This window comes from Bufo gargarizans, chromosome 4, assembly GCF_014858855.1.
Source record: "Bufo gargarizans isolate SCDJY-AF-19 chromosome 4, ASM1485885v1, whole genome shotgun sequence".
In the NCBI taxonomy this organism is placed as follows: domain Eukaryota; kingdom Metazoa; phylum Chordata; class Amphibia; order Anura; family Bufonidae; genus Bufo; species Bufo gargarizans.
Genome location: NC_058083.1, coordinates 151982264 through 152010254, shown reverse-complemented (window position 1 = coordinate 152010254; position 27991 = coordinate 151982264). Strand labels below are relative to the sequence as shown.

The following is a 27991-nucleotide window of genomic DNA, read 5'->3' as shown; positions in this document are numbered from 1 at the left end:
TCACGTGTAGCACATGCAGGACAGCCAGGCCTCGCTGTTGGGACGGCAGGATTGGATTGGCAGGTCGTTTTGCTCTGTAGAACACCTTCCCCGGGAAGCAAAATATTGAGCACTTGGTTCCGGATAGGTTTGAAGACTAAGAAATTGTTCCAGGCCGGAATATAGTAGGCGGCTAGCCGGTGCGAGATGGTAGTGATGAGCTGTCAGTGCAAGGTAAGAGCGAGCGGCGGTGATCCTAATATAGCGTTACCTCATGGACACCTACCTACCGACTCACCGGCCGCCATAGGCTGAGCTGCTGCTGGACTCATTACCGGACACGTCACCTGAGTGCCCTGCACCAAGCTGCCCGATTCCCAGGGCAGGGGACTGAGGAGACCACTGGCCCCCATTTACTGAAGCCCTTGCGCCAGAATTCTGCTGTCATTTGTCGCTTCTTTTAGGTGCAGATCAGTTTTGATAAATCTATTAGACCGTTGCGCCTATAGAACAGATGTCTCCGTTTTTTTTAGACCAGAAGACCAGAGATCAGTGACCTCTTCAGCTGTGACGAAACTACGACTCTCAGCATGGTTGTTCTCTGAATTCCCATAGAAGTGAATGAAGCATGCTGGTAGTTGTAGTTCCACAACAGCTGGAGTGCTGGAGGCCGCTAACCCCCTGTTCTAGACACTTTCAACAGTATCTACAAAAGGACGCCGGTGGAGTCGTAAAATGCACCCGATTTATTACAGGCATGAGCAAGATAATAGTCTAGGGCTACTTTCACACTAGCGTTATTCTTTTCCGGCACTGAGTTCCGTCCTAGGGGCTCAATACCGGGAAAGAACTGATCAGGTATATCCCCATGCATTCTGAATGGAGAGCAATCCGTTCAGGATGTCTTCAGTTCAGTCATTTTGACTGATCAGGCAAAAGATAAAACCGCAGCATGCTACGGTTTTATCTCCGGCTGAACACTTGCCTGAATGCCGGATCCAGCATTTTTTTCCATAGGAATGTATTAGTGCCGGATCCGGCATTCAAAATACCGGTATGCCGGATCCGTTTTTCCAGATGACACCAGAAAGACGGATCCGGCATTTCAATGCATTTGTAAGACGGATCAGGATCCTGATTAGTCTTACAAATGCCATCAGTTGGCAACGGAACTGCTTGCCAGATCACTCTGCCGCAAGTGTGAAAGTAGCCTAAAGCAGGGATCGGCAATACTGATAGCGGATCTGGGATTTAGTTTTCCTCCCAGCCGACCGGATCTCTCTGCATTGCCGGAAGTTTGACAGTCTCTGTCCAGCCCCGTTAACTATAAGGAGACTTCCAAACCTCCGGTAACGCTGGATCTCAAGCACTAGTGGGAAACTAGCCCATATGTAGTCATGGTGCTGTGAGGAGCAGGGGTGGTGGCTTTCATACCTCTTCTCTTCTTTCCTCAGATTTAATATCTCCAGGACGGAGACATCCGAAGAAAGAATGACGCTCACTCAGAAAGACAGCAGGCAGCGGCGCCAGCATTACCAGCTCTCTGAGATAAGCGGCAATGACCAAAACTGTCACGATGAACTGGAGGAAGGAGACGGGGAGGCATTGTTACAGGAAGTGCCTGCATGCAGAGGACTCGCAGGTCTCCGAGGAGAGTTGGGGAATATCCTCTTACTGCTCTTCTTATATATTTTGCAGGGAATTCCTTTGGGACTGGCTGGGAGTATTCCCTTAATTCTCCAGAGCAAAAACGTTAGTTATACAGACCAAGCCATTTTCAGCTTTGTATTTTGGCCTTTCAGTCTGAAGTTGCTCTGGGCACCACTGGTGGACTCCTTGTACATAAAGAGGTTTGGCCGCAGAAAATCCTGGCTGGTTCCTACACAGTACTTGATTGGACTGTTCATGATGTACCTGTCCGTAACAGTGGACGAGCTCCTGAACGGAGAACACGGACTTGATATGTTGGCTTTAACTGCTACTTTCTTCCTGTTTGAGTTTCTGGCTGCCACTCAGGACATTGCTGTGGATGGCTGGGCCCTGACCATGCTGTCCAGGGAAAATGTAGGTTATGCATCTACATGCAACTCTGTAGGCCAGACGGCGGGATATTTCATGGGGAATGTTCTGTTCCTAGCGCTTGAATCTGCAGACTTTTGTAACAAGTACTTAAGATCTACGCCACAGCCTAAGGGATTGGTGACACTTCCAGGTAGATATTCTTTATGACTTCATGATAAGCAATCTCCCATTCTCTCCGTAGGTGGATGTTCCCGAGGAGGGACCTTTCAGAATTTTATGGTGTATGCTTTAATATATTGAATTTATTAAGGGGTTGTCTCACTTTAGCAAATGGCATTTATCATGTAGACAAAGTTAATACAAGGCACTTACTAATGTATTGTTAATATTGCTTCCTTTTTGCAGTCTAGAGAAATTTTTTCATTGCATTATACACTGCTTGTTTCCATGGTTACGACCACCCTGACGTCCAGCTGTGGTGGCCATGCTTGCACACTATAGGAAAAAGCGACATCCTATGTGCATTCGACCAGTCCCGTCCACCAGAGAAGGGAGGTGCTTTTTCCTACAGTGTGCAAGCATGACCACCGCTGCTGGATTGCAGGGTGGTCATAACCATGGAAACAAGCTGTGTATAATGTGATGGAACAATGAATCCAGCCAGCATCGGAGGCAATATGGAGAATCACAATACATCAGTAAGTGCCTTTTAGTAACTTTCTGTACGTCATAAATGCCATTTTCTGAAATGAGACAACACCATTAATACAAGGCACTTACTAATGTATTGTGATTCTCCATATTGCCTCCTTTGCTGGTTTCATTCATTTTTCCATCCCATTATACACTGCTTGTATCCAGGGTTTACAGCTACCACTGCAGAGCAGATACAAAGTGGCCGGGTGGGAGCTGCTGTGCATGCGTGCCAATGTGAGCTCCCATGGTCCTGACCACCAGAGAGGCCGGCACTTTTTCCTATAGTGTACAATCACGGCCACCGCTGCTAGATTGCAGGGTGGTCGTAACCCCAGAGACAATCCCTTTAAAGGATATGCCCCCCATTGTCTTATAGGTGCGGATCCCACCGCTGGGACCTGCACCTATATCGAGATCGGACCTCCGAAAGTGAAGCAGAGCGCACTGCGCATGTGCAGCCGCTCTCCATTCATTTCTATGGGGCCGCTGAAAATAGCCGAGCGCTGGCTCGGCTATTGCTGTCTGCTCCATAGAAATGAATCGGAGCATGGGCCCATTCACTTCTATGGGAGAGGCGGGGATTAGCACTTGGTGGTGGACGACTCCGGGAAATCTGGGGTCCTCCAGCCACAGTGCTCCCCGCTCCGTTCTCGATATAGGTGTGGGACCCGCACCTATCAGACAATGGGAATACCCCTTTAAATTCAATAATCTACTAACGTAATGTGTCTTTTTTCTGGGCCTACACCAGAGGATTTTTACATTGCATATCCTAGAGAGCTGACCTAATTCTTGCAATTCAGGTGCCGGATTTACTGCATATTGCATTACTTAGTTTGTATTCACCCTCATTTACTGTGGGTGATATAGTACTGTGCTGCATTCACAATTCTGCAGGTTCCAGAGCAGAAATCCTCCAACGCTGTGTCGTAACCTGACGCCGGACAAACAAGCCTGAGGAATGTGTCCAAATGCTGCTCTATTTTGTGGAATCTGCAGTTTGAATGAGCATTGTGTAACTTGGTTTTTGTTGTTGTAAGTTATTTGTTTTTCTAAACATTTGTAACATCTTTGCTTGCTGTCAGCAATTGAAATCTTCAGATCATGTCCACCTGACACAGATACATAGAGCTGTCGGGGTACTCCAAACTTGACAGGTCTGCTGCCGCGACACGGCCAGGAATGGGCAGTTTTTTGCGGTGGCATGTGTCAACTGCACCTGATTAACACAAGTGACCAGTCTGGTTGTATGACTGAATGGTTCCACACACTGATGGCAAACAGAGCTCTTGAAAATTATGGGAAATTAAAATGCAGTTATTAGACAGTGACATATGATAGACCCACATGCACTATGAGCACGATGTGAGCACAATGTGTAGACCTGGCCTAACCTTTCCTTATGTGATGATTATTTACTTAAAACATTAATCCATTTTAAAGTACGCCTCTAGTCAAACCTGAAAATTCAGTTTGACTGGAGTGAAGCACAACCCCTATGCAGATCCCACTAACCTATGTTCATTAGATTGTAATTGCTGCTCCTTTGTCTAACAAGCATACAGGGGGAAAAAACGATGAGGGTTATTGGTTAAAGACATTTGATATTGAGGGGTTACGTTTCTACATAAGTGGGGAAAAAAAAAAAAAAGTTAAAACCCCTTGCCAACTCATTTGGGTCTTTAAAGATGGCGGCAGCTCAGGAGCTGAGCGGGCACCATAGCCGCTGCGGACCTCCTGTATTGCACAGCAGACGCTTTGTGCAAAGTGTATGATTGCAGGAGCTGTTCAGTTGCTATGGCAGCCTGAGGTCTTCTGAAGGCTCTGAGGCCTGGCATAGCAAAGTTCCTATTAAGCCTGGACTGTGGCAGGCCTCCATAGCAACATAGAGAATCTCCCATAGACTGCAATGGAAGATCATTATATTCTATGGGTTAAGCGATCAGACGATCGCATGTTCACATCACATCCTCTAGGGCAGTGGTCCCCCAACTCCAGGCCTCAGGGACCACCTGCCGGTCATGTTTTCAGGATTTCCTTAGTATTGAGTAGCTGCTATAATTAGTGTCCATCTATCAGGACTTACAGGTATTCATTCTGTGGGATATTCCCAAATCCTGACTGGCAGGTGGGCCCTGAGGACTGGAGTTGGGGAACTCTGCTCTAGGGGATCTGAAAAAAATAATTTTTTTTAAAATGGAAAACAAATATATACAAACTCTAATCACCACTTTCCCCAGTTTAATAAAAAATAATGCCCAAACTGTTCCACAACGCCCAAACTATTACAATTAAAAGTATTTATCCTGTACAGTGAATGGCGTAACGGAGAAAAATCTAAATGGCCAAATCGCCTCACCCAAAAAATTTAATAAAAAGTTATCAAAAAGTCCTATACACTGCAAAATGGTATACATAGATACTACAGATTACCCTGCAAAAATGAGCCCTCACACAGCTCCATAGATGTAACTATAAAAAATGAGGGGTCAGAATATGGTAATGCAAAGAAAAAATAATTGATCTCAAAGAATAAATAAATAAAACCCAAGAAGAACTATATATTACTGTAATCATCCTGACCCAGAGAATGAGATTAATATGTAGAGAACGCAGTAAAAAACTAAACCTATAAAACATTTAGAGGTTTCCCAGTACAACGTGTGCAATATTAAATAGTGCCATTAGAAATTATTGTCCCGAAAATAAAACAGAAAAAAAAACTTCATACGGCTATGTAAATGTGAAAAAAATAAAATAAAAATGATGGCTCCAGGAAGGCAGGGAGTAAAAAAAAAATGAAAACATGTTTATTTTTTAGCGGTGCGGAGGCAAAGAGAGAAACCCCACAGAAGCGCTCTGTAGTGCTTCCGTGGGGTTCTGTGCCTCTGTTCCGGACCTTCCGGATTCAAGTGAATGGGTCCGCATCTGTGATGCGGGGTGCAAATGGCCGGTGCCCCTGTTTTGCGGACCCGCTGTTTGCGGGCCACAATACGGGAACTGCCGGGCAACGGTCATGTGCATGAGCCCTTATTCAGCATGATTAACCCCACCAGGTGGTATGCCGGGTTGATTATGGTGACAGATGCTCCTTAAAGGGGTTCTCTGGGAATTAAGAAAATGAAAATACTTTAATGTTACTTTAGTATAAATATATTCCCAAATACATTTCATTAGCTATAATGGTTCATTTTGTCTAGGGAGCAATCATTAGGAGAAACAAAATGGCCCCCATCCTATTAGCACACACAAAACCTGTCCTAATCACACAGCAGGACAAGTTACTTTACAACACTGAGGTAAAGAGCTGCCTCATCCTCTTCTCTGCTCTGCTTGTCAGGGATTATGATCCTGAATACAGATAATAAGATCTTCAGCTGAATCTCTGTAGGAAGGGAGTTCATAAGGAGACATGAAGTTCAAAGAGGACAGACAGGACAGGTGATGTGTGGCTGTGGTAATGGAGACTGCATACAAGTGCTGCTGCTCATTATCTACACCCCCACTATCCTTTCTGTACTTCATGTCTCCTCATGAACTTCATTCCTACAGAGATTCATCTGAAGATCATATTAAACTGTATTCAGGATCATAATTTCTGACAAGTAAGAGAGGAAGATGGTGCAACTCTTTAAAGAGGACCTTTCACCACACCTGACATGTCTGTTTCAATAGCTACATGCATTCCCCATGTAAAAACAATTCTGGAGCATCTATTCTTATGGCTGTGTTGTGCTATTCCTGTATTATTTATACTAGAAGTTATGAATGAATTGCTAGCAGTCAGGGTACAGAGGGGTGGTAACCAGTTGGGGGAGGGTCCCTGCACGGCCTCACTCTATCCAATTAGTGTTGCCATTTTCAGACTGTGCAGGTACACCCCCCAACTGGTTACCACCCTCTGTACCCTTACTGCAGACTGCTAGAAATTCATTCATAACTTCTAGTACAAATAATAGAGGAATGGGACAACACAGCCATAAGAATAGATGTTCCAGAAGTGTTATTACATGGGGAATGCATGTAGCTATTAAAACAGACATGTGAAAGGTCCTCTTTAACTTGTCTTCCTATGTAATTAGGACAGGTTTTGTGTGGACTGGTAGGATGGCGGCCATTTTATTTTTCCTAATGACTGCTCCCTGGACAAAACGAGCCATTATAACTAATGAAATGTATTTGGTAATATATTTATAATGAAGTAATATTTAAGTATTTTCATTTTCTTAATTCCCGGAGAACCCCTTTAACAAAGAAACCTAAAAGGCTTGCAGTTTCATGTAGCTAATATAGCACAGCAGTCCTCTGTACATCGCCTTCATTTACAGGGCTGATCCCATGATTAATGTAAAAAATTAAAATCAGATATCATATAGTACAAGATAATCTCTTTCTAACAAAGCTAGAACCAGCCTTGTACCTCACATGGATCCAGAGATCTCCCCGTTCATTGCTCTGATAGATTTATATCAAGCTGACAGCTCAGGGGGAGTGTCCTTTCTGCTGCAGCTCAGGGGGGACGTCTTTTTTGCTGCAGCTTTAAGAACAAACAGCAGGTGGCGCTATACAGATATTTTATTGAATAACTCAGAGGCTATACAAACTGTTTAATTACATGCAATTACAAAAGTATTCAGATCCAGGTGCTGGTTTGAAAACTGTAGAATTTTTTTTGGGACAACCCTTTAAGGCCTGTTTCATACTGCCACCATTAGTTCCACCAGAGAACAGCCTGCCGGAGCGCTGTGTATTCGGCATTGCTGGATGTTACTGACTATAATGGGGTCTGGCAGAGATCCGGTCGCTATTTGGCAGGACAAAAACCTCTCCAGGCAGCAGTATCTGTGCGCTAGGTTTCTGCCCCCCGCCACAGCCTGTGACGTCATCTAATGTATAACATTTGGTTCTGATCTTTCAGACTTCTTGTTCTTCTGGGGAGCAGTATTTCTGATAACAACAACTTTGGTCGCACTGCTGAAGAAAGAACACCCAAATGGGAAAGTTAGTAGAGAAGAGACAGAAAGTGTGAAGGAGGCATATGGATTACTGCTGAGCATAGTGAAGATGCCCGCCGTGCAGAAATTCTGCCTCATGATTCTAACCGCCAAAGTGAGTACATGGCGTCCGGCATTGTATTCTTTCCTGTGCATGTAAATGGGTCATTCCACTGACAGTAAAAGAACTTGTGAAGAAGTATTCCGGTTATGTGAAGTTATCCCCTCTCCACAGAAGATAGCCCAGTACAGAAATGAATGGAGCAGCTGCTCGTGTGTCCGGCTGGCCACTCTGTTCATCTCAGAGGGCTCCATGGAATCCCCTTTCCTCAGGATAGGACAGAAGTGCCTGATCGGTGAGGGTTTCGACTGCTGGAGCCCCTTCCGATCACAAGAACGAGGGCCCTGTGTTCCCCCGTTTGGAGTGTCGGTCATGCATACGCCCTTCTGCTTCAGTCAGCACTGGGGGACTGCCGAAGATAGCGGAGTGGTGGTACTTGGCTATCCAGCTGGTCTGTAGAGGGGAATGGAGTGGCAGCGGCTACATTAAACCGGGAGAACACAGGGTCCTGGCACTTGGACCCTCGCGTATCCCGTGGGTAGGGGATAAGTCTTTGTAATTGCTTCAAAATTTGCAGCAATGTTTTTCCAAACAGTGCTGTATGTGGAGCCACCCTTAGGGTCCATTCACACATCCGCAAATCTGTTTCGCATTTTGCGTAACGGAGTTGCGGACCCATTCATTTCTATGGGTCCGCACGATGTGCGCCCCGGATCCAGAAATGCAGACCTGCACTTCCGGGTCCGCACTTCCGTTTTGCGAAAAAAATTTAACATGCCCTATTCTTGTCTGCAATTGCGGACAAGAATAGGCATATTCTATTAGTGCTGGCGATGTTGGGTCCGCAAAATGCAGAACGCACCTTGCTGGCGTCCGTGTTTTGTGGATCCGCAAAACACACAGACGTATGAATGGACCCTAAAAGAATTTGTCCATGATTTACTTTTTTTTTTTTTTTTTTTATTCCACCCCTGCCGGACCTGTGATGGGAAGCTTCCTGCTACTCTGTTCTGGGGTCCCCAGCTGTCTCAACTGTATTTCAGTCCCTGCATGTAAACTTCTGGCATGAACTGGGTCACGTGCACCACTGCAGCCAATGACTGATCTCTGCGGTGATCCCATCTATGCCAAAGGTTTACATACAGGGATCCAAACACAGTCAAGACAGCCGGAGACTGACAAAGCCAGAACCGAATGGCAAGGAGTAGTTAGAGTACCTATCGCCAAATAATGCAGTGCAATCTGACAGCACCATGTTATAGAGCAGGAGAAGCCAAGTAGATTCATGTATATATTTGTGGGGAAAGATTCAGTTAAAGTTGTAATGTATACATTTATACCTCTGCTTTTTCTACCTTCTGTGAACAGGTATTAGTACAGGAGGGAGGTGTTATCAGTGACTGATAGCATTGTGTAGAAGTGTACATAGAGAGAGATAGGTGTCACTGATAACAGCCCCTCCCTGTACCAACAGCACTTCACAGAGCTGCAGATGTAAATATATAAATTACAGGTTTTACTGACTTTTCCCACAAAAATATATATCAACTAGCAGAAGGACCCAGCTTTGCACGGGTATATTTAATCTATTTCATTTAATGTTTGTGTGTGTCGTTAAAAGATATCGACAGTATCCCCTATAACAGTGACCTCTACAGTACCCCGCCCCTTTAACAGTGACCTCCACAGCGGTTGCCCCTTTACTAGTGACCTTCACAGTACCCCGTCTCGTTAACTGATTTCCACTTCACCACCATGACGGCCCAGAGAGATTGACCCCTGACCTCTGTAGGGGCAGGAACAGAGATAGGTTTAAAAGGACCCCTCCCACCACCATTCACCAGTGTGTTCCTGCCCCTATAGTGGCCAGGACAGAGTAAAAGTCCTTTCTGGCTTTCAGGGAGGTGAAGTGGACCTCGTTTTTATTATTTGAAATACCTGGGTGACCGCATCGGTGGTGCTCCTTGCCTCCCTTGCGGGTCCTTTTCACCCAGAGATGCGTCCCCTGCTCTCCGGTGGACTCGTTCTCAAGCTGACAGGGGACGCCGGGGTCATGCTCCCTGTTGTGGGAAGCCTGCCCTGAGCTGCCGCGGGTCGCCTTACTCTCTGTAAGTAGCCGACCGGAAAGACGCTCTGTGCTGTCGCGCGCGTCTGACGTCACTTCCGGGCCGCAGGCCGAAACCCGGAAGTGGATGGATTTTTATAAAAGATGCTAGCAAGCACTTTCCCGCTGCGCTCTCTGCATCGCTCTCCTACCGGAAGATGTCGGACCAGGAGAAAGAGCCACAGCAGAAGGAGCAGACTGCTCCCGAGCGCCCTTGCGTGAGTAGCCCACCTGGGCAAGACGGCAGCTTCATAGTTGGCAGAATGGGGGGGTGCGCCTTAGAGGGTAACCACTATCCCCTCCCCCTGGTGGTGTCAGCTGGTATACTGCATCTAGTCTTTGCTCCTATACCAGATTAACATAAATTTAATGTGCTGCCTCTCTCACTTAGGCCAAACTTACTTTAAAAAAAGTAAAGAAGACCGCCAGATGCATCCAGTGCTCCATCAGGCTTCCTGAGGATTACACAAAAAAACTGTGCAAGGATTGCATCGCTAAAATAGTGAGAGATGAACAGCCCTCAATTATGCAGGAGTTTAGATCCATGATCCAGGAGGAGGTTAAGTCTTCTCTGGCCTCCCTCCGTGAGGATACCAGGGAGATCCACCCACCTAAAAGACCCAGGGGGGCAGACATCCCCTCTGACTCCGAAGATTTAGCGGACGATGCCTCATCCTCTAAAAAAGAGAACGACGACCACCTATCTGAGGGCGAGATCGTTGAGGATTCCAGAAAATTTTTCTTCACTCCCAGTGAAATGAGTTACCTTCTAAAAGCTGTCAGGGATACCATGGGGGTAGAAGACATTCAGCAACCCCATACGGTTCAGGAAGAAATGTTTGGGGGAGTTATCCAGGGTATTCCCCATAAACGAAAACATTAGGGAGATGGTGATGGATGAATGGGCCCATCCAGAAAAGAAGCTGGGTATATCCAAGGAATTCAGAAACCGCCTTGCATTTGACCCATCAGACTCTAAAATTTTTGACGAGGTCCCTAGAATTGACGTCCAGGTGGCCAAGGTCAATAAGAGAACCTCACTTCCATTTGAGAACTCCTGTCAGCTAAAGGACACTATGGAAAGAAAGGCTGACAGCTTATTAAAAAGGTCCTGGGAGGCAGCTATGTTTAGTGTCAAGACAAACATAGCCGCTACTTCAGTCACTAGGTCTATGTACCTATGGCTGAATGAGTTAGAGGGTCATCTAAGCAGCAAAACGCCTAGGGAACAAATACTAGATTCCATTCCCTTGCTAAAATCTGCCACAGGTTTCCTTGCGGACGCCTTGGTCGGGAGACATCTCTTCCAAGATGAAATTGTGTTCCATAGCCTTCTCGGGTAAATACGTGTTCGGCCCTGTACTGGACACGATCCTCGAGAAGGCTACTGATAAAAAGAAGGGGTTCCCTGAGGATAGGACCCCTAAAAAGAAACCCTCCTTTCGTGGTCAATATACTCAAAGTAGTTCCTTTCGTGGTAAAGGTAAAACCGGACGTTGGAGTTACCCCAAAGGGGGGAGAGGTAGAGGGTACCTGCTTAATCCCCAAAACAAGGGCGGTGAGAAACAGTGACGCCAGGATAGGGGGAAGACTATCCCAACATTTTGCTCAGTGGCAGCAGACTTCTCCGAGCCTCTGGGTGCAAAATCTTGTCAGGTTTGGATACAGAATAGAACTATCTTCCCCCCCCTCCGAATGTATTTCTGATTTCTCACCACCCTTCTCCTTTTCAGTACAGCCAGATCTGGAAGGAGGTCCAGAATCTTCTGGACCTAGGAGTAGTAATTCCAGTTCCAGAGCTTCAACGGGGGCGGGGGTTCTACTCCAGCCTTTTCTTGGTAAAAAAAGCCGGGGGGCGCCTTCCGCATGATCATAAATCTAAAGAGGCTAAACAAATTTGTGATCTACAAAAGGTTCAAGATGGAATCTTTAAATTCTACCATCCCCTTAATTCAAAAAGACGTGTCCCTCTGTACAATCGACCTGAAGGACGCATACTATCATGTTCCCATTTACTCCCAGTCTCAGAGGTTCCTGCGTTTTGCAGTAAAGGATCACAGGGGGTCTGTTCACCACTTCCAGTTCGTGGCTCTCCCCTTCGGGCTGGCCTCAGCCCCAAGGATTTTCACGAAGCTGGTGGTAGAGATGGTCGCCTCCCTGAGACCTCAGGGGGTGACGGTCGTCCCTTATCTAGACGACTTTCTACTTATTTCAAACACAGTCTATAGTAGATCATTAAATCTTCTGTTCCCTTCTGACATATCTAGGTTAGGTGATAAACCTAAAGAAGTCCTCCCTAGTTCCGAATACCAGGGTAAAATTCCTGGGGGTTTTGCTGGATTCGGAAAAACAAACAACCTTCCTTCCAGCAGAAAGAATCCAGAACCTACAGTCATCAATCAGGGCCTTCCTGAGACGTCGCTCCTTCTCGTTCAGAGAAACGATGAGCCTTTTAGGTCAGATGACAGCCTGCATTGTAGCAGTCCCGTGGTGCCAGGCCTATTACAGAGCCCTTCAGTCCTGGCTTTTAAGAAAATGGGACAAAAATCTGACCTCGTTGGACAGAAAGATCCTGATCCCGGGCCACGTAAAATCTTCAGTCCGGTGGTGGCTTCAAATAAAAAATGTAAAAAAGGGCATGGTCTGGTTCAAGACCCCAGCAGTACATATTCAGACCGATGCAAGCATAAAAGAATGGGGTGCAAAAATTTACTCCGATCTTTACCAGGGAGACTGGCCTCCGAAGATGGCAGCTCAATCCTCCAACTACAGGGAGCTCAGGGCAGTTTGGGAGACAATACGAACAGCCGCTCCAAAACTAAAGAACCAACATATAAAGGTCTATTCAGACAATGTAATGACCGTGTCCTACCTTAAGCATCAGGGGGGCACACGGTCTCAGAAGCTGGAAGGTCTATCCAGGAAAATCTTCCTCTGGGGAGAAAAAAATGTAAGATCAATATCGGCAGTTCATTTAAAAGGAAGCCTAAACTGTGCGGTGGACTTCCTCAGCAGGACTACCATAGACCAGGGAGAATGGTCCTTAAACATCGAGATCTTCAATCTGATTGTCCAGAGATGGGGCCTTCCAGTGGTAGATCTATTCGCTACAAGGATAAACGCAAAGGTATCAACCTTTTGCTCCCTAAACCCAAGGGACAGGCCCCTAGCGATCGACGCCTTCTCCCTGCACTGGGACTGGGACCTTGCATATGGCTTCCCTCCATTCCCATTAATCCCAAGGGTTCTCCAAAAGATCATCAGGGACAGAGCCAGAGTAATCCTGGTCACCCCATACTGGCCCAAGAGGAGCTGGTTCTCGATCCTAACCAAACTCGCCCCACAGGAAGCATTTATTCTCCCAGGGAGAAAGGATATCCTGATCCAGGGGCCGGTTCTCCATCCTCATCCGGAAAACTTCAGCCTCTCGGCCTGGATCCTGAGTCCAACCTCCTAAGGCAGAGAGGTCTCTCTGAGGGTGTTATATCTACCTTGAAGGCCAGCAGAAAGAAGGTGACTAACTCCATTTATTTTAAGATCTGGAAAAGATTCTGCACCTGGTCAGGCGACGAAGCCCCAGATCAAACCAGACCAAATATACAGAGGATTCTGGATTTCCTTCAGAAGGGACTAGAGTTAGGGTTAAGTCCTTCTACCCTTAGAGTCCAGGTCTCAGCACTTAGCGCCTATTTCGATTCCGAATTGGCCAGCCATAGATGGATCCAAAGATTCCTAAGGTCTGCAGCCAGTTCCCTGAAGAATCTTTCCCAGAAGGTGGCTTTTCTTATAGCCATAACATCAGCAAAAAGACTGAGTGAGATCCAAGCATTGTCAATAAGACAACCATATCTCTCGATACAGGAGGATCGTATCACCTTGAGGCTAGACCCTACGTTTTTGCCAAAGGTAGTAACACAGACTTCCATAGGAACCAGGAGATCATTCTTCCCTCCTTTTGTGTAAATCCAAAAAATTCTGGAGAGGAACGTTTCCATACGCTAGACGTCAGACAAACAGTACTAAAAAGGTGGACAACTTACTAGTGCTCTTCTGTGGTAAGAATAAAGGGAAGGCAGCTTCCAGATCTACCATTGCCTGTTGGGTAAGACAGACTATTACAGACTGCTACAAGATCGAAGGCATCACCAGTTGTCCAGAGGTCATTCGGGCTCACTCCACAAGAGCTATATCTGCCTCTTTCGCTGAAAGGGCAGGAGCTTCTCTAAATCATATGTGCCAGGCTGCAACCTGTTCTAATGTTAACACCTTCATCAAACATTATAGGCTCGACTTATCCAGGTCTTCATACCTCGCACTTGGTCGCAAGGTCCTTCAGGCCGTTACCCCACCCTAAGTCGTATATAATCTGTTATGTCTCTCTGGGCCGTCATGGTGGTGAAGTGGAAAGCCGGAATTAGACTTACCGGTAATTCATTTTCCACGAATCCACCATGACGGCATGATATCCCGCCCTAAAAAAAAAAAAAAACTTTTGGTATGAGTTAATACCAAAAAAAAAAAAAAAAAAACAACACTTTGAGTTGTCTCACTTGTAAACTGGTGGTTGTAGCACTATAATCTGGAACTCACTGGTGAATGGTGGTGGGAGGGGTCCTTTTAAACCTATCTCTGTTCCTGCCCCTACAGAGGTCAGGGGTCAATCTCTCTGGGCCGTCATGGTGGATTTGTGATAAAGTAATTACCGGTAAGTCTAATTCCGGCTTTCCTCAATAACCCGCCCTCTACAGAGCTCTGTTCCCTTAAAATGTTACCTCCACAACACCCCGCCCCCTTAACATTGACCTACATAGCAGACCATCCCCTTAACTGTGACCTCCACAGTTCCGTGTCCCCTTTAACAGCATCCCGCCCCCTTATCAGCGACCTCCACAGAAGCCCGCCCCTTTATTGGTGACCTCCACAGTACCCCATCTCCTTAACAGTGATTTCCACAACACCCCGTCCCCTTAACACTGGCCTCCATAGTTGACCATCCCCTTAACTGTGATCTCCACAGCAGCCTGCCCCTAGGGTGGCCAGAGGTCCGGTTTTAGGTCGAACAGTCCGGCTTTCAGACTCCCTGTCCTCCGTCTGGCGCAGGGCCTGGACAGACACAGGGATGTTCTTTTGAACAGCTCACTCTCAGACAGCAGCACTGTGCTGTCTGAGTGTATGTTACAGGGAGAAAGTCACCCTCCCTCCCACCCCTGCAGCTGACAGAAGTTGATTTTTACCTTCATTTTTTCAATCCCTGTCGGCTGCGGAGTGGGAGGGGCTGTGACCTAAACGGATCGGGGCGTGGCTTAGTGGGACCTGGGGACAGGGTTTTTAAGTCTGTCTTTTTGAGGAGGGCCTGAATGGCCACCCTACCCTCACCCTGAACTGTGACCTCCACAGCACTTCGCACCTTAACAGTGTCATCCACAGCCCCCTGGCTGGGTTGTTATGGAAACCTGGTGTAAAACTGTGTGTATGTGGAGACTAAGGACCTGCTAGCTTCTATTGACTGATAAGGGACATGCAGTTGGGATATGAAGAGAAAGACCTGCCGGCTTCTATTGGCTAATGTAGGTCATGTGATGTGCCATATTTGCATTTTTTTGGGAATATCTCAGGAACTGTATGTGCTGGAGAGCTGAGACCCGGTCTAAAACCTTCCCAGACACCTGATGTACCTGTGTGCCAAATTTCGTGATTGTAAATGCGACGGTGCGGATATTCCTTTAGCGGACATGCATACATACATACATACATACATACATACATACATACATACACTCAGCTTTATACATTAGATCTGCTTAGCTTCTCCTGCTCCATAACACTGTGCTTTCAGATTGCATTGCATTTTTTTGGCAAGTTCCTCTTTAAGTATGTGTCATGCTTCGGTGTGGGAGGGAAACACCACACCGAGCATAGGAGGGAAGGGGGAAACGGAATCGGGCCTGAGAACTAGGAAAGGAAAATGGACACCTCCTAGTGAAAACCCTAACCAAAATCCTGACTGACTACCAGTATGAACAGACCCCAAAGGTAGGTGAGTTCATATGAAGGAATACCTAGAGTCCTATTAAGCCCTATAGGACCCTGGTACTAATGGCAGGAATGAGACTATCTGTTCCTCCAAAAGGAAGGACGAACAGGAGTCTCCCTCAGCCCTAATACAAACAATAGGGAAATGAAACACACAGAACCCAAAGAAAATACAAAAGGGAAAGGAAAGACTTAACTTCAAAGGAGCAATTGGAAGCACCAGGAACTCAGCTGAGATCCAACCACAATCTATCCAAAGGTTCAAACAGAAGCTATAAACCGCACAGCATTGTGGGAGAAGCAACTATAAATAGAGAAGGTAAAATGACCCTAATAGCCACCTGGGGAAAGAAGGTGTGGCAAGCACCAGAAACAACACAGACGTCATTTGATATAAATGGAAAACATGTCAGATCAAACCACATGTTGCCAGTCTCACAGATCTCCTGCCACCTGTCGGGGGGGAAACACCTGTGACTGTATGTCTCCCTTCACAGGTCTGGCAGGGAGGAATGGGGGGCAAGTTAAAAAAAAAAGTCAGTCATGTAGTACTCCTTTTAAAAAGACGTACTGCAGAGGATGAGTAATGCAACATGTAGATGTAAAATTCCATAATAATTTGTATAAAGGAATTCTGGAGGGTAGAGATATTATTTATACTGGTGAACGCCAATGTGATCCACTATGATATTGTGTTGCTACCAGTTTAACAGGACCAAGAGGAGCAGGCAGAATACAATAGATTTCTGTTGCACGGACTGGATTCACACATGCAGGTTTTGGTGGAGTGTTCTTTTATCCAAAGCCAGAAGGGTATAAATGAATCCAGCCATAATCTGGATCTTCTGACCGGTTATAATTATATCGACCCAGGGCATGCAGTCTGTAAAGTGCACAGCAGGATTTGTTTGCCCTCCTTTCCTGTGAACGGATGATCTGTTTAGTTAACAGGCGAAATACTAGAAGCGTTCTTATGCAAACCATTGTAACCAACCTGCAGAAACCAAAGAGAAGAGTAAATACCTGGCAGGAGCCACCTACGTAGGCACACCCTGCCCCGGGCCGCCATGCTGTATTTCCGATTTCATTCTCATCATTGGGGGTCGTCCCAGAAGTCAGACCCCTCCAATCATAATGGCATATCTTAGTGATATAGCATTGCCTTATAAGATGGGAAAGGCTAATATTTGTTTCTGGAGGTTGGAGACATGATAATGTAAATAGCCTCTGTCCCCATGATCAGCCGTGTTAAACGTGGCCTACTGCCTGGTAGGGTTGATCCTGGTGACTATAAATGAGCCCATTCTCTTTACAGTCAATGCAGATAAATACTTACTTTTAGTTATATGTCAATTAGGTGTTTAGAGTTCCTCCTGTGCAGTTGGCAGGGCCAGGCATCCTTACTGCTTCCATGCCTGTCCCTGATATGTTGCGCGTGCGCTGGTGCAGTAACGCTCTCCGAGCAGTTGTCCCCGCTCTGAGATTTTCACTACACATGCAGCAATCATTCTGCTGTCAGTGGAGTGCATTCATGAGATTTCATGAGAATCTCACTGGGAGGGGGATGGGGAGAAGTGGAAGTGAAGTGGTGCACCTAGGGGCTAGGCCAGTTCCTTGGTGCCCCGAGCACCTCATTTATGTATTTCTAAAAGTAAGAGTTTCTCTGCATTGGTAATACCAATAGCAGAGAAAAAAAGGCTTGTTTTAGCAGTATGCCTGGTTAAGTATGGTTGATCATGGTGACAGATCCTCTTTAATTGGTGGGTGCTCTGGTACTGAGACATCTTTGGATCATTTGCTTTGCATGGACTCATCTTGGAGTTTACAGGCGTTTATACTTTACTCTCTACATTTATATAATGTTCTTCAGTCTATTCAAGCCCCACCGAGCAGTATCTGCACCCCTTTCTTCTCGCTGGGAACAGCTGGAGAAGCACTGGTTGGATACCACTGCCCTCATGGCGCACATACGTGTAATTCTCCATTCATGAATGCTTGGTAGAGATTGTGATTGTTTATTGTTACATGCCATATCCCTATGTGTCTGGGCACTAGCTTGTGCACTCTAACAGTTGACCTGTGTTTCTTCCAGATTGGATTTTCAGCGGCTGATGCGGTTACTGGTCTTAAACTGATAGAACGGGGAGTCCCCAAAGAACACTTGGCCCTTCTGGCAGTTCCAATGGTTCCACTGCAAATATTACTGCCACTGATAATCAGCAAGTACACTGCGGGGCCCAAACCGCTCAATGTCTTCTACAAAGCCATGCCTTTCAGGTCATTGTTTGCAAATATGTAAAATAACCACAGCCATTATCTGTATATAAAAATGTTCTTGTTTTAGTTGGAATTCAGGTTATGAAGAGTGATTAGCTGGGGCCCGCTGTCACACACCCTGTGTAACGCTGGGTTCAGACCTGAGCGTTCGCGATTGAGCGCTCTGTATGCGCGATTGTACGGGCGTTTGCAATCGCGCATACAGAGACAAGCGAACGCCCATTGTCGCACGTTCCCGCTGAAGTCTATGTACAGCGCGACAAGACGCCCAAAGAAGCTCCTGTACTTCTTGGGGCGTTGGGCGTTTTACAGCGCGATCGTACGCGCTGTAAAACGCTCAGGTGAGAACCATTCCCATAGGGAATCATTGGTTCTTGCCTGTTGAGCGTTTTACAGCGCGTAGGAACGCGCTGTAAAATGCTCAGGTGTGAACCCAGCGTTAGGATGATGAGCTGGGGCCCGCTGTCACACACCCTGTGTAAAGATGATCGGCAGGGGCCCGCCGTCGCACACCATCTGCCTGTTCAAGACAACATAGCTTCTTTCCTGCTGAAGTCGATATTCCATTAGACAATTTTCTAATATACTTTCTGTATTAATGCCTCATGCCCAGGGTTTAAAACCCAGTACCGTAATTGTAATTAGTCCTGTTCACATCACATTCAGAACCTAGGATACACAATAAGTTTGGGAGAATCTCCTAATGTACGCCTCCCACAGAAGGATGCAACATATCCCACTGTAGTGGGATGCATTACTGATTAGACTCCCGTCACACAAAACAAAGAGTGACGACACCTTTATAGTGGAAAATAAAATAAATAACTGTAAAAATACAACTGGTCTTTCATAGGGAGAAACTATGTATACATAACTGAGTATATTTTATTTTGTTGTGCTTAATTAATCCCTGGTTTTCCTGGATTTTTATACTGATGACCTATCCTCTGGATAGTTCAAGCAAAATTGACGGCAGCATGTCCTTCAAGGGTTCTTTATGTAAATTGGGTCCATAAAAATTTACAAAATGTGCTTGAATGTAAAGATAGTGCTTGAACTGTTTATGGAGCGCTCGCTGTGGATCCATGGTTGCTGACAGGCTGAGGCATTCACGAGGGAGTCTAGAGGGAAGGTTGGTGCTGCTTTCTCTCTATATTTCTTCTATCCTCTGGATAGGTCATCCGTATCTGATCGGTGGGGGTCTGACAACCCTGCCGATCAGCTATTTGAGGAGGCAGCAGCTTACCAAGCACAGCTCCTTAAATTAAATAGCGGCTGTGCTTGGTATCACGTTCAGCCTATTCACTTCAGTGGAGCTGAGCGTGATCCGCTATACAGTTTACAGCGCTGTGCTTGGTAAGCTGTGAAAAGGAGAACCCCTTTAAGAATAAAAAAAAAAAGGAAATGAATGCACAATTTACCCGTAAAAACAAAAACTGGGAAAAATTATAAAAAATAAATAAAATAAAAAAACAGAAAAGCAGGCCTGTATGAAAAAAAACACAAAACTTATTTCAGAACACCCCCCCTACAAAATAAATAAATAAAAGGCCGTTGAACCACCTCTTGTATAAAATGGCTATAAAATGTTCAGTACAAATAAAAGCTGTTAAAATCGAAAAAAAGGGTTTCAATTTGATGGGACACAATTTCTGAGGCTCCATTAGGCTGTTTACACGGGTGTGATGGCTGCTATCTTGACAGGATCTGTGCTGGAAAAAGGATCCAAAATGTTTTCTACTTTTTTTAACGGTATAATAGAATTCTAAGTTCCAAAAAGTAGCGGAAATCTGATTTAGGGCTCATGCACACAGCTGTAGTTTCTGTCCAGATCGGATGCGTTTTTGGATTCATTTTGTGGAACGCAAAACACTTATGGCAGTGTGCATGAGCCCTAATGCAAATATGAACAGAGAAATTCTGATGATATAACTTCCTTAATTCTGTCAAATCACCAGGCACAACAATATCTAGAGTCCAGCTGGCTTATATAGTGTTATATGTGTATATACGGGTTGGTGAGTTACATCCATGCAAGGTCTTCATGACAGTATGGACACGAGGGTATGTCAGACAAAGACAACCAATGGTGGGAATGGGCCTTTAGAAAACTCCTTAGATTTTTACTAACTGCATATTTTTCACTTTCCCTTTTCTAAAGGTTGCTCATGGGCCTGGAATTTGCCTTCTTAGTTTGGTGGACCCCACGTGTAAGCCATGAGGGAGGGTTCCCCCTTTACTTCTACGCAGCCCTGCTGCTGAGCTATGCCTTACATCAGGTGAATATAAACTTCTGTTACATTTTTGTCACTGTTACATAAGTGGTACACATTTGTGTACATGAATAACAAGGGGTTGTGCAGTCCATATATATTGATGACCAATCGTCGTGATAGCTCATCAATATCTGATCGGCAGGGGTTCGACACCCATCACCCCTGCCATTGCAGCGGTGGCATAGTGTGATTATACATACTCACTCCATTCAAGTGAATGGAGCAAGTATAAGGCCTCTTTCAGACGGGTGTTGCGGGAACATGCGCAATTTTTCCGCGTGGGTGCAAAACATTGTAATGCGTTTTGCACTCGCATGAGAAAAATCGGCATGTTTGGTACCCAAACCCGAACTTCTTTACAGAAGTTCGGGCTTGGGATCGGTGTTCTGTACATTGTATTATTTTCCCTTATAACATGGTTATACGGTAAAATAATAGCATTCTGAATACAGAATGCATAGTACAATAGGGCTGGAGGGGTTAAAAAAAATAAAAAATTATTTCTCTCACCTTAATCCACTTGCTCGCGCAGCCCGCCTTCTCTTCTGTCGTCTTCTTTGCTGATTGCAGGAAAAGGACCTGTGGTGACGTCACTCTGGTCATCACATGATCCATCACATGATCTTTTACCATGGTGATGGACCATGTGATGACCGGAGTGACGTCACCACAGGTCCTGTTCCTGCACACAGCAAAGAAAGAAGACAGAAGAGATGCCGGCTGCGTGAAAAATTTTTAATTTTTTTTTGTTAACCCCTTCAGCGCTATATTACTATGCATTCTGTATTCAGAATGCTATTATTTTCCCTTATATCCATGTTATAAGGGAAAATAATAATGATCGGGTCTCCATCCCGATCGTCTCCTAGCAACCGTGCGTGAAAATCGCACCCGCACTTGATTGCGGATGCTTGCAATTTTCACGCAACCCTATTCATTTCTATGGGGCCTGCGTTATGTGAAAAACGCACAAAATGGAGCATGCTGCGATTTTCACGCAACGCACAAGTGATGCGTGAAAATCACCGCTCATGTGAACAGCCCCATAGAAATGAATGGGTCAGGATTCAGTGCGGGTGCAATGCGTTCAACTCGCACATCGCATCCGCGCGGAGTACTCTCCCGTGTGAAAGGGGCCTAAGGCTTCCAAGATGTGACAGGCAGTGTAATGAAGAGGAAGTAGCGCTTGCATGGAGCACTGCCTTCTCTTCAAACAGCTGATCGGCAGTCGGGTCCCCACCATTCAGATATTGATGACCTATCCTGACAATAGGTCATCAATATATATTGCAGGACACCCCTTTAAGTTTGATTGTGAGATGTACAATTTCTACTCCAAGGCAGCAACCCCTCTTTACCAGTGCTACTACCTATTCTACCGTCTTCTTTCATTCTTTTTACCAAAAGGTATATATTTTAGTGGTTAACCCTTTAATAGAACACCTTTTGGCAGGGAATTATACATGTGGATTTTTATATGATCACTATCAAGATAACTTTGTATGTGGTAGATGGGCGATTTAATATAATTTGCTTACCCGTCTAGGCTTTCGTAAGATCCTTGGAGGATGGAAAAGGGCACTGCTACCTATAGACACTGATAACTTTATAACATTTTTAGAGATGGAATCAAACTTCACAGCTCTTAGATCCTCTTGTGCAGTGACTTTGTGAAGCATTCCCTTCAAAGTGCAGCCATTTGTGCTGCAGACCTCTCCTCCTTCCTAATTCATTTCTGTAATGCAACGTGAATTCAAAAGATTTGAGAAAGAATCAGCTTACGAAGGCTAAGTGAATAAATACATTTACTAAGCTTGATTAAATACAGGATAGCACAAACTTCTTCCAGTGTGCAGCACGTATGTCTGAGATCACTCAGGAATGTGGTCTTATAGGTTGGCAGGCATGGGTTGGAATTAGAGTTGAGTGAATCGATTCATCTCGTCACCAAGAGTTCTTTCGCCTGTGAGGGGCTGTCCCGGATGCTAAAGAAGACTTTGACATCTCGCACCTGCACCGCTGCTCCAAGTAGTGGTGCAAACGTAGAGGCTCTGCTTCCACTTGCAGAGTAGCGACTGTTAATTCACTGTTACACTGAAACAGTCGCTGCTCCGGAAGTGGAAAAAGAGTCTGTATCCTGCTCAAAGTAATGGCGCAAGATACAGAGAACTTGTCATACACTGCTTAAAGTGATTTAGCTGGATACTGTCTATCTACCTGTATTTGTCTCAGAAGGGACTGCAGTGATTTAAGTCTTTTCCTACCATGCCCCATACTGAAATGAATGGACTGCGCAGCCTGTCAGTGACTAAAGTAGCATAACGCACTTTTTTTCTGTTTTAGATTACAAACTTAGTTTTACACTTGATATACAAATCCTAAAGAGAATTGCTAGAGGTTCGCTGTAACAAGCATGTACCTGCCACCCTTCCTGGATCCATCTGTTTTTATTTTTAACCATGACGGTTTATCTATAAACGTAATGTAAGAATCGAGCAGTATGGAGATTGTACTGCTGTTGTATCATCCCTTACAATCAGGTTCTCCCATAAATCCCTTGTATGGTATAATGTACAGTGCAGATTATTTCATCAGATATCTCTTCTTGTTCTCCAGGTTGCATTGTATAGCATGTTTGTGGCAGTCATGGCTTTTAATGCCAAAGTTAGTGACCCCTTTATTGGAGGAACCTATATGACCCTTTTAAACACCGTTTCTAATCTTGGAGGGAACTGGCCAGCCACAACGGCTCTTTGGTTTGTCGACCATCTAACGAGTAAGGAATGTATTGGAGCAGATGGGCAGAGCTGTGCTGACCATGAAGCTTCTGAGGTAAGTCCTTCTATAGGTCTGTGCATGTAGCATTGTTTTGAGCAGGAGGCCTAACAGAACAACAGTCACGTATATTGGCATGTTATCACGGTATAAAAAAGCAAACATGGAAATCTATAAATACAGATGCTGCCGAGCTAAACTTGATGGTTAAAGCCTGTATTACATTGCCAGATTTTTTGACAGATAATCGCTAATTAAGCGTTCACATGAACACTTGTTAGTGATCATCCGGCAGTGTAATACTGCCACCGATTGCATGATGAACGAGCCAACGCTGGGTCATTGGGCAATCTAAATCTTTTGACCTGTTACAAAATTATCATTTGAGCGAATCAATTTGTCTCCTCAACAAAAGAGTTCTTGCCAGTCCCGCTCCTACGTCGTTGCTCTAAGTAGTGTTGTAAGCATAGAGACTCTGGGGGTCATTTATCAAACTGGTATAAAGTAGAACTGGCCTAGAGATGTAGAATTGGCGCACATATCAGCTTCACGCTAACGCGATGTGCCTCTGCAGAAAGGATGACTCGCAGAGCGATATAAATTGTTACGTTGAATATAAGGTTGCAATGTGTAATGTCAACCATCAGGTGGTGCTTGGAGCTATTGGTTAACTTATATACAATTTCTCCTACCTCCGGAAAATCATGACAGTGAAGACGGTATAATGAAAAAGCCAGCCAAAACGGTAAACAATAAATGAAAGGTGGCCAATAAAATGGGCAGCAGAAGGGAAAGGATCTGTAGGAACACATAATGGGGACAGCTACTCCATTAACCAGTGATCTTCTCCATTCTACACCTTCTCGATTAACCAGTGATCCTCTCCTTTCTGCACCTACTCCATTAAGCATTGATCCTCTCTTTTCTACACCTACTCCATTATCCAGCAATCCTCTCCCTTCTGTCCCCTTTTCATGTTTATGATCTGATTGGTTGCACCAGTTTGTTAAATGACCCCCTTTGTTTTCATTAACTTCCCTGTAGCAGCACATGAACAGTCGCTGCTCCTGAAGCAGAACCTCTACGCAGATAGATGATTAATGGAGGTGTCGTATGTCGGACCCCCATAATATCCCCTAATATGATATTGATGATCTATCTTAAGGATAAGTCATCAAAATCTATAACAGAATTTTCAATTCTTTAAAGTTAGTGCAGGATAATGAAGAAAGTCTGTGATCTCAACCATTGTTTTTTCTCTTTTTTATTTTTATAGTTGTGTACAGGTTTGGGAGGCTCCTGTGTGACCGTACTAGATGGGTATTATGTAGAATCGGTCATATGTGTCGTCATTGGATTCTGCTGGTGGCTGTTTCTGGGACCCGCATTTAAAAAATTACAGGATGAAGCCCATTCTTCATGGAAGTGTCGGCGGAGAAGTTACTGTTAAAGACTGAAGACATATTGTGAACATCTTTCTGCCACTTAACGGTGGATCTTAAAAAGTGTTTCCTTCCATAGTTTGGGAGAATGGAATAGGAGCTACCTTCTACATTACAGTCAGAATCCGCGGCACCACTTGGTCTGTTGATGGATATTTATTACTTGCCTTATGTAGAGTTGTCATGCATTTCCCTGCGGTACATTCCCTATAGTTGAATGTGTTTTAAAATGGAATTTACTTGATACAAGAAAGTTTATTCAAAGAGGTCTGGTGAGCTCTTCTGACAGGTCTGTAGTAATAATTGTATTCTCCATGAGATAACCATTCTGGATATTATAACTGCCTTCTATTATTCCTACTAGAAATGTATATGCATGAGTAAATTAACAACTGGTTGTAGCCATTCCCCTTGTCATATAGGTGTGTCCCTACACAGTCTGACACTGAGTGCATAGGGACATACCTTCTACTGGTCACACCCAATTATCAATGGATTTTTACATTTCTAGTAGTAATAACAAGAACGGCACAGCACGTTTATAAGAGAACATACTCCATTGTTATATTATGGGAAATATAAGCTGTTAGGGGAGCCAACAGATCCTCTTTAAGGTAAATGTCTGGCCTTACAGGTAATCTGTCGTATTGAAGGCAGGAGGAGCTGAGCAGATTAGTGTATAGTTTGGTAGGAAAACTTTATTGGCTACATTCCTTTCTTTGCTGAGGAGTCCAGTGGGTGGTCTCACTCGTAATTGACAACCATGCATACAAGGAAGGTTGTCACTCTCTGATTAGGACCACACGCTGGACTCCTAAGCATAGAAAAAGCAGGAATTGTAGCCAATAACTTAACAGCTATAATAAGTTTTCGTACCAAACTATATATCAGGGATGCTCAACCTGCGGCCTTCCAGCTGTTGCAAAACTACAACTCCCAGCAGAGGTCGTACTACGTTTTTTCCAGAAGAGTAAAAAGACTCCTCTGACCATTTTTGAGAAGTATTTTTACCCGAGGAGAAGTACGAAAGCTGCAGTAATACAAATACATAATACGTAGACCTGTGCTTGCTCACATCTGCGTTTGGAGCCTCTGTTGTAGATTCTGTCAAAAGACCAGACAAAAAAGCCTTGTATGCAGCACTGTTTTGTCCGGTAAAAAGACAGGCTCGTGAACGGGCTCCTTCGTAGTTGGCGGAGTCTGTTCTGCTTCTTCCCTGTCAGTCAGGCTGGGTTCAAATCACATTTTTCTCATACATTTAATGTACACATAAAACGTATATATGTTATCAGACGCCTCAGGAATGCTGGGAATTTGTAGTTTTTCAACAGCTGGACGGTCGCAGGTTGGGTATCCATGCTATATATCAGGGATGGTCAACCTGAGGCTCTCCAGCTGTTGAAAAACTACAAGTCCCAGCATGCCCACACTGCCTACAGCTATTAGCCTGTAGCAGGGCATGGTGGGAGTTGTAGTTTTACAGGAGCTGGAGGGCCGCAGGTTGGCCATCCCTGCTATATATCAGTCTGCTCAGCTCCTCCTGTCTGCAGATGTGACACGTTCAATGTGACAGATTCTCTTTTAATACCATTTTAAAAAATCTGTATAGGTTCAAAATTCTTTGCTGATTAATTTTTTAGAGCGGTCCTAGGTATAGATTGAATGTGTGCCTGTTGCTTCAGTTCACCTTTCCAGATATGCTGTTGTGTGTCTGTACCGTTTTACCATAAGCAGCAGCCACAGTATGGAGAAAAGTACTGAGCAGTGTAGCTGTGAATCCAGCATTGTGGGGGATAGTACTAGAAGCAGTAGCAATATCTCTGTGTGCCTGTGCCGCTCTTTCTGCAGTTGCCTCTTCCTCGGCAGACTTCTATAGGAAGTTGCTGTAACCTGATCTCTCATTGCAGCAGAGAATCTGTCTCATTACTTTCTTTCTGAAGACGGATTGAAGGCGGGGGACTGGGGGAGTAGAAGTGGATGATAAGTGGGGGAAAAAAGAGTTTATGTTCAAAAGATTGCCTGCTAGATGCCTGTAGTCACCACTAGAGGGGGCTTGGGAGTTCACTGAATTCAGTGCTACATTGAATTTAAGTATGCACTAAGCGTCTTCTAGTGGCAGCTTCAGGTAGTCAGAATGAGGTCTTATAGAAGTATCCATGTGCAGCGAATATTCAGCCTTATATCAGAAAAACTGAGAACCAACATCTGTACAGGTATTAAATTAATCGGCATAGAATTTTGGACCTAAAAACATGACAATAAATGGTGGAGGTAAAGACCTACAGTATTTTTTTTCTCTCTTAGAAACCAGCAGCTTTAAATATTTGGGGCATTTTTCTGATGTATTTGAAAAGGTTAAGATACTCTGCTTCTTTAACCTTTTAATGACCAGCAAAACCTTTTTTCGTTTTTGCCTCTCTGCATTTCAGCAGCCATAACTTTTTATTTTTTTCACTGACATGGCTGTCCAAGTCCTTGTTTTTATGCAGGAGAATTGTTATTTTTTGGCGTTGTTCGGGGGTACTGTAATTTATGCTGCAGAAATATAGGTAAAAAAAAAATGTTTGGCGTTTTTTAAAATACATTTTTTATGCCATTCTTGTTTCCCATTAAATAACCAAATAATGAAATTCTTCAGGTTATGACGGTTGCGTGGAAACCTAATATGTGTAGGGCTGAAACGATAAATCAAAGTTATCGATAATATTCGATAACGGGATTCGTTGTCGACGAATCCCGTTATCAAATAATCGGGCGATTCGTTGCTATGCGGCTGGGAGCGGGCGGTCAGGCGCTATGCCTGCGGGTCCTTGACTGGCAGTAACTTTTACTTGAACTTTAAATCAGCGCATCTTTATTACCTTACAATGAAGCTCCGGTAACAGGCAGAGCGTAACGTCACTTACTCATGTGACACGCCTGCTTCATTCATAAAGTGGGCAGAGCAGGCGCATCACGTGAGTAAGTGACGTTACGCCGCTGCCCACTCTGCCTGTTAACGGAGCTTCATTGTAAGGTAATAAAGATGCACTGTTTTAAAGTTCAAGTAAAAGTTACTGCCGGTTAAGTAATAGTCTGAATACTGATGTGGCCGGTGTATTGGAAGATCTGTGGATGGCAGTGGTACTGTTATGGGGAGGGGGATCTATGGATGGTACTGTTATGGGGAGGGGGATCTATGGATGGCACTGTTATGGGGAGGGAGTTCTGTGGGTGGCACTGTTATGGGGAGGAGGATCTGTGGAGACACTGTTATGGGGGAGATCTGTGGATGACACATATAGCATAAGATGCTATATAGTGTCATCCATAGATCCCCCCCCCCCTGCCCC

General features: G+C 44.9%; 1 protein-coding gene across 3 annotated transcripts; it reads left to right on the top strand.

Annotated features, from left to right (window-relative positions):
- The first annotated feature begins 71 nt into the window (after window positions 1–71).
- SLC33A1 (solute carrier family 33 member 1) lies at window positions 72–27442 on the top strand. Of its 3 annotated transcripts, none has more exons than XR_006388545.1 (8): window positions 72–213; window positions 1434–2191; window positions 7616–7806; window positions 17982–18166; window positions 20328–20445; window positions 23059–23274; window positions 24494–25293; window positions 26194–27442. XR_006388545.1 is itself a non-coding variant. In XM_044288706.1 (7 exons), exons 2-7 carry the CDS (start codon window positions 1471–1473, stop codon window positions 24665–24667), a joined length of 1605 nt encoding a protein of 534 aa, XP_044144641.1. In that variant the 5' UTR covers window positions 72–213; window positions 1434–1470; the 3' UTR covers window positions 24668–27442. The 3 variants fall into 3 exon arrangements, 1 of the variants encoding a protein (XP_044144641.1); XR_006388544.1 differs by having other exon boundaries at window positions 24494–26004; window positions 26160–27442; XM_044288706.1 differs by having other exon boundaries at window positions 24494–27442.
- Window positions 27443–27991: the final 549 nt, after the last annotated feature.

What these genes read in the sequence shown, in the direction of transcription:
- SLC33A1 (XM_044288706.1), top strand. Translation starts at nt 1,471, where the DNA reads ATGACGCTCACTCAGAAAGACAGCAGGCAGCGGCGCCAGCATTACCAG. An exon ending in GGGATTGGTGACACTTCCAG is followed by an intron (nt 2,192 to 7,615) that starts GTAGATATTCTT and finishes CTGATCTTTCAG; the next exon opens with ACTTCTTGTTCTTCTGGGGA. An exon ending in TACAAAGCCATGCCTTTCAG is followed by an intron (nt 18,167 to 20,327) that starts GTCATTGTTTGC and finishes CCTTTTCTAAAG; the next exon opens with GTTGCTCATGGGCCTGGAAT.